This window comes from Nannospalax galili, unplaced genomic scaffold (genome assembly GCF_000622305.1).
Source record: "Nannospalax galili isolate Female #2095 unplaced genomic scaffold, S.galili_v1.0 scaffold1255, whole genome shotgun sequence".
Lineage (NCBI taxonomy): Eukaryota > Metazoa > Chordata > Mammalia > Rodentia > Spalacidae > Nannospalax > Nannospalax galili.
In genome coordinates this window covers 713,828-720,626 of record NW_008336359.1, presented here as the reverse complement: position 1 = coordinate 720,626, position 6,799 = coordinate 713,828, and the positions used below count along the sequence as shown (strand labels likewise).

General features: G+C 36.3%; 1 protein-coding gene across 5 annotated transcripts in view; it reads left to right on the top strand.

The window, feature by feature from the left end:
* Positions 1-6,799, top strand: part of Ecpas (Ecm29 proteasome adaptor and scaffold) — a 108,677-nt gene that overhangs the window by 53,264 nt on the left and 48,614 nt on the right. For all 5 annotated transcript variants that reach the window (XM_008831122.3, XM_029562526.1, XM_008831120.2 and 2 more), the window contains 5 exons: positions 929-1,014; positions 1,518-1,596; positions 3,929-3,978; positions 4,975-5,041; positions 5,133-5,255. In XM_008831122.3, coding sequence (XP_008829344.1) covers positions 929-1,014; positions 1,518-1,596; positions 3,929-3,978; positions 4,975-5,041; positions 5,133-5,255 — 405 coding nt within the window. The remainder of the gene's footprint in view (positions 1-928; positions 1,015-1,517; positions 1,597-3,928; positions 3,979-4,974; positions 5,042-5,132; positions 5,256-6,799) is intronic.

Genomic DNA, 6,799 nt, shown 5'->3' with positions numbered 1-6,799 from the left:
TATATATATGTCTTTTTGAGACAGGGTCTCCCTGTAGCCCCAGCTGTCCTGGAACTCACTATGTAGACCAGGCTGGCCTTGAACTCACAGAGATCTGCCTGCCTCTGCCTCCCGAGTGCTGGGATTAAAGGCGTGTATCACCACTCCTAGCCCTATATTAATTATATTTTAAAAATTATGTTAAAATGTACTTGAAATTTGCCATCTTAAAGTTTTAATATACTGTTCAGTAGCTTTAAATAAACTTACCACTACAGTTCTTTTCATCTTGGAAAACTGAAACTCTGTGCTCATCAATGACTCTTCATTGTCATTATCCCTTGTTGCTTGGCAACCATTATTTTGGCTTTGGTCTCTATGAGTCTGAGTGCTTAAGGAACTCCTTTTTTATTTATTTATTTTTATTTTATGTGTTTGAGTATTTTGTTTCCATGTATGTAAGTGCACCTGTGCATACAATGCCCGCAGAGGCCAGAACAGGGTGTCCGATCCCCTGGGACTGGAGTCACAGACTGTTGTTAGTTGCCATGTGGGTGCTGGGAACCAAACTGGGGTCTGTAAGAGCAACCAGTGCTCTTTAACTGCTGAGTTATCTCTCCAGCCCTACTCTAGAAACTCCTGTAAGTGAAATCATTGAGTGACTTGTCTTTTAGTGGAATGGCAGGGAAGTGGCCACTTCACTCTGTGTGAAGTTTCCCTCATTCTATATTGGTAGACCTGCAAATTTTGCAGACTTGTGAGATCAACCATTGTGTTTTTGTATCATAGACCATTGATAGGAAGTATTAACTTTCTAAGTTTGTCAGTATAGAAAAAGACATTAATTTGGAGGAGCAGAGTAGTGGAAAGGTCTACTGTTGAATCCTATTTGAAAATAGCAAATTGTTGTTTGTTAATTGGTGCCCTTTACCTTGTTCCTTTTATGCAGGTGGTATATGATGGACTTTTTGGTACAAATACAAACTCAAAATTGAGAACATTATCCTTGCAATTTGTACATCACATTTGTATAACGTAAGTTTTTTGAACTATTTTAAACTTAAGAATACAGTGATTCAAGTGTATTTTTTCCTTCCATCATCCCTAAAAAACGGACTGGAGTTCCGGATGGTTGTTAGCTGCCGTGTGGATGCTGGCATTCAAACCTGGGTCTTCTGCAAGAGGAGACGGTGCTCTTAACCTCTGAGTCATCTCTCCCGTCCCCTGTTTAAATTATTTTTAAAGTGTGTTTGTGTGTGTGTGTGTGTGTGTGTGTGTGTGTGTGTCCATGTCCAGAAGGTGTTGGATCACCTGGAGCTGGAGTTACAGGTGGTTGTGAGCAGCCTGACCTGGTTGCTGGGAACCAAACAGGTCCTCTGAAGAGCAGTACAAGCTCTTAACCACTGAGCCATCTCTCTAGCCCCTAGAAAAATTCAGTTTTAATGTTATTTAATTTACTTCACTTGTCTTTAATTTTTTAAGCGATCATCCAAAAAGTTAAATAGTTGTTATTTTGATTTGTCTAATTTTTTTTAAAGCTGTCCAGAAATCAAGATTAAGCCATTAGGTCCTATGCTTTTGAATGGTCTGACTAAGCTAATCAATGAATATAAAGAGGTAGGTGGCTTATCTATTAAATTTTAACATTTTATAAAGTAATCTTTCAGGCTTCTCTGTTACTATAGTTAGTGTTTGCTATTTTCCATTGCTTCTTAACATATTTACTTGAAGTGGTACAGATTTCATATACTGTTGACACTTTTGCTTTTTATTAGAAATATCTATTAAAACTGATCAAATCTAGCACTTGGGAGGCAGAGGCAGGTGGACCTCTGTGAGTTCAAGGCCAGCCTGGTCTACATAGTGAGTTCCAGGACAGCTGGGGCTACAGGGAGACCCTGTCTCAAAAAGACCGAAAAAAAAAAAAACCTGATCAAATTCTTGTTTAAAGTCTGTATTAATGCAAGTGCATCTGATGCTACTTGTATGTACTATGTAAAAATGCAATGAAAAGAAATTAGTTTTATGTTTTCTATATGGAACTATTTGGATTTGACTTGTACTGAGGGTGTAGTGTTAATTCTTCAAGACTCAGATTTTACTCATTCACAATTCTATCAAAATATGCAGTCAATAAAATTTTGATTCCTTAAGCTAAACGTGGTGAGGCATCCTTGGATTGTAGATTCTTTTTTTGTAAAAATTTTTTTATTTATTATTTTTATTTTATGTGTATACGTGTATTGCCTGCATGTAGGTAAGTGCACTCGTGTCGTGCAATGCCCACGGAGGTCAGAAGAGGCTGTTGAATCCCCTGGGACTGGAGTTACAGACAGTTGTTAGCTGCCATGTGGGTGCTGGGATTCGAACCCAGGTCTTCTGTAAGAACAATCAGTGTTCTTACCCGCTGAGCCATCTTCTCCAGCCCCAGATTGTAGAGTCTTAAAATCAGTTTTTTCTTACTGTATTTTTCTCATCAACTCTTAATATTTCTTGAGATTGTGCTAAACAAAACAGGTAAGGTCTAATTAGCATTAAATTTCTCAGGCTTATTTAAACATGAATGCATGTTCATAATAGTACAGTGTGATCAAGAGATCATCTGAAGTTAGAATTGAATTTGAATCCTAGTTTTGTTTTTTGACGAAACTATTTAAATTAGTTGAACCCTTGTTCTTTATCAGAAAAAGGAAATAATAAAACTACCTTTATTGTATTATTGTGGAAATTAATGACAACACACAAAGCTGTTCAGCATAATTAAGGCACATTATTAGATATTATTGATAAAAAAACTGTTCATTTGTTATGCATGTCTGCTTTGGGGATAAGTTGTAGGCTTGTTCTTCTAGTTCTTCTATTGAATAATGCTTGTCTTGTTTTTAAGGTCCTACAAACTGTTAACAGTATTTTACGGCATAGGTCATCAGATAATCAGACGTTTTAGAGTAGTTGGTAGAAATAAAAATTCTGTGGGGCTTTTGGAGAGAAACTGTTATATTTCAAAATAGGTTTGAGGTGTGTCCAACCTGTAGTTCAAGATAACTATGAATGTAGCCCAGTGTAAAATTATAAACTTACTTAAAACATTGTAAGGCTGCGTGCGTGCGTGCGTGCCTGCCTCTGTGTGTGTGTGTGTGTGTGTGTGTGTGACTGACTCAGTTGTATAGTCCTTGAGCATGAACTTTAGGTAGTGACATAGTGTTACAATGTCAACAGGTTGGACAGGCCTGACTCATTCCAGATAAAATATAGAACCTTAACCTGTAGGCAACATCTGAATGCCTTCACAACAGATCGGTCCATTAAGTGACTGTTCAGATGTAGAAGGTGAACTCTGGGTTAAATGGACAAACTTCATCTAACAGAAGTTTTGATATATTCTGAGTAATTAGGCAAACTATCAGTTTTCATGAAACTAAAATTCTGTCTTTATTTTGGGGATGAGGTCACCAATTGCCTTGATGACTCTGACCTGCTTAATTTGTTATAGTGTAATAAATGCAAGGAAGCTGTTTATTTTATTGTAGTTTTTCGAAAATTGTCTCCTTATTTCAATTTTGTTGGGGGAGGGAAGATTGTAGTCTGTCAGAGCAGTGATGAATTTTCTAAAAAGTCCAAGTGTGTTGAAGATGAGCTTTGGTGTTCGCAGGATACATGGTATTGAAAATACTCTGAACTTAGCATCAGCTAAGAGAAACCTTTCATGTGTGACCACTGAATTTTCCTTTTGGGATGAGTTGAAGATGCAAGAATTTGTTTTGTTTTCTCTTTTATTCTGGGTTTGAACATTTTTGTTGTTGTTTAGATGACATTAACATGTGGTTAGGCAGAGTGAGTGAAATCCAGGTTCACCAAGTAAAAGAATACATGTAATTGCAGCAGAAAGGGTTTGCTGCTTATTATATTTTTGTTTTGTCTGTTTTTTGTTCTTTTTTTAAATTTCAAGGACCCTAAACTACTGTCAATGGCATATTCAGCTGTTGGAAAACTCTCCAGGTGAGCAACTTTTCTTTCTTTTCTTTTTTTGTTTTTTTTTTTTTTTAGTGAGAATTATCCTGTTGAAAATTAGGAAAATTATGTGGCACTTACTAATGGATGGAAAATTTGCTATGATTTTGAAAGGAAATGTATTTTATGGTAATAGGTTGTTTTGAAGTGTCTTCTTTATAAAAAAAGTTATGAGTCATTTTATTTTACATTTGAAAGTATATTACCATATTAAATGTAGTCTTGAAATAAGATTTTAAACTGAATTTTGTCAAAATGGGTCACAATTACACACTTAGGTGTTACATAGTGGGTTACCCTAGAGATGTTTTGATTCATCTTGAGTGTTCTTGTTGCTTCTTACTCCTAAACCTTACAATCCATTTAATACTGCTTATGTTATGAATGTGAATGATCTGTTTTCAAAGGTGTATTATTTCCCTCTGCTCAGTATGATTTTCTTATTTCAATTCCTTCCTCCCTCATCTTATTTCAAAACTGGGAAACAAAGAAATGGAATGCCCCTAATGGCATTATATGTTGCTTTGACCCAGAACACAGGCTCTGTGTTGCTCATCTGTGATGTGCAAAGTTCAGAAGAAAGTGACCCCAGATCATTTTAGCAGAGAATTGTCAAAAACTCTCTTCCTTTTGCATTGCCATGAAGCAGCAACATTTCTTACCATGATAGATTTTAATTTAAATTACAGCTTATTCTTACCTCTTCCTTCATGTTAAAATTAGAAATGTTAACTGAGTACTTGAAATATTACAGAAGGAATACCTGGAAAAAGTTTATGTTAATAGGATTATTTGGATTATATAACTTGAGGAATTAAATATTCACTTTAAAAATATTTGCTTCTAGAGAAAGTAACCTAAAGATGTAAACATTATATTCCATGATATGAAAATGCAAGTTCAGGAATGTTTATATATAATTTAATTTCCTCTCTTTTTCATCTTATGGAAATTTATGATACTGATATTCTTATATTCTTACAGTCGAATGCCTCATTTATTCACCAAGGACATAGCTCTTGTGCAGCAGCTTTTTGAAGCTCTATGTAAGGTAGGGAAACATCTGGTAAGCTAACACTTCTGTGTGGATGCGTCCGTGGACATCAACAGTGAGGAAAACACTGTTTTGATCATGTTTACAGGAAGAACCTGAGACTCGACTTGCTATTCAGGAGGCATTATCTATGATGGTTGGAGCTTACAGTACCTTGGAAGGAGCACAGAGAACTTTGATGGAGGCACTTGTGGCTTCGTACCTAATAAAGGTAGCTCCTGCTCTGTGAATGACAATGGCTGCTAATATATTTTGCATTATAATATTTTAAGTTGACAAATGTAAAGTGTACATATTTGAGAGTTACAATGTTTCGATACATGTACATTTGTGTACTATTCAAATCAGGATAAATTAAAATCCTTTTTTGTAGCTTTTTTAAAAACTTTTTTGAAAATTTTTTTTTTTTAATTTTATGTGTGTGCGCGTATTGCCTGCATGTAGGTAAGTGCACCCATGTCATGCAATGCCCGAGGAGGTCAGAAGAGGCTGTCGGATCCCCTAGGACATGGAGTTATGGACAGTTGTTAGCTGCCATGTGGGTGCTGGGATTCAAACTTGGGTCTTCTGCAAAAAGAACCAGTGGTCTTAACCCATCTCTCCAGCCCCATCCTGTAGCTTTTTTTGAACTGTGTTATAGACTGTTGCCTGTAATCATCTTGCCATCCACTAGAACACCAGAAATTATTTTAAAAAAATTTATATTTTATTTATTTTCAATTTATGTGTATGAGCGCATTGTCTACATGTATGTAAGTGCACCCATGTCGTGCACTGTCCATGGAAGTCAGAAGAGGGCTTCTGATACCCTGGAACTGGAGTTACGGATGATTGTTAGGACCATGTGGGTGCTGGGAACCAAACCCAGGTCTTCTGGAAGAGCAGCCAGTGCTCTTAACCACTGAGCCATCTTTCAGGTCCCCAGAATTTCTTTTTTTCTTTTTTTAACTTAGCTAATTTGCTACCTGTAGAGCTGCTTTTCCTCATCCTTCCCTGTCTCTCCGCAGACTCTGCTAGCTGCCGTTTTGCTCTCAGCTCCTATGCAACCAGTGTCTTAGATCTCTTAGATCTCTGATTGTTAATGTAGCGTTTCCCTTTCTTTGCCTTGCATATTTGACTTAGCATGTCTTCTAGTTCTATCCATGCTGCTTATAACATATTACTTTAAAAGTAATTATTTTGCAGTTCTGAGGATTGAACCACTTATGTTAGCAAATACTCTGCCACTGAGCTACACCCTCATCCCCATATTATAAATACAGTTTTAAGAAGGAAATCTGAATTACATTTCTCCTTGACTACTTTGACTATTAAAAGATATATTTGCTGACTTAATCCATTTTAATTCTTAATAGAAATTTTGTTTCCAAGAAGTTTGTAGAGTGATGCTTATGTTTGCAGCCTTTCATGTGAGGAAACTGTTCTTAATGCTCTGTCTTCCAAACTGAAAACCTTTTGTCTTAAGCTGAAACACTACACAGTCCATTAGAGTAGAGTTTTCTAAGGTGTCATTGTTAGAGAAAAGCAGAAAGAAAGACAAATTGCATTTATTAAAATGAGTCTGTAGGAAGAAAGCCAGTACCATCATACATGTCCTTCCTCCTAGTCCCTTTTATTTGCCTTTCATGGGAGTTTGTAGGAGAATTTGGAATATCTGTAGGCACACACAGACTCACACACGTATACTAAGCAATATAAAATTTTTGCATATTTGCCCTAATTAGTTCTTTGTCCTCCATTCCTAAAAATAAAAAA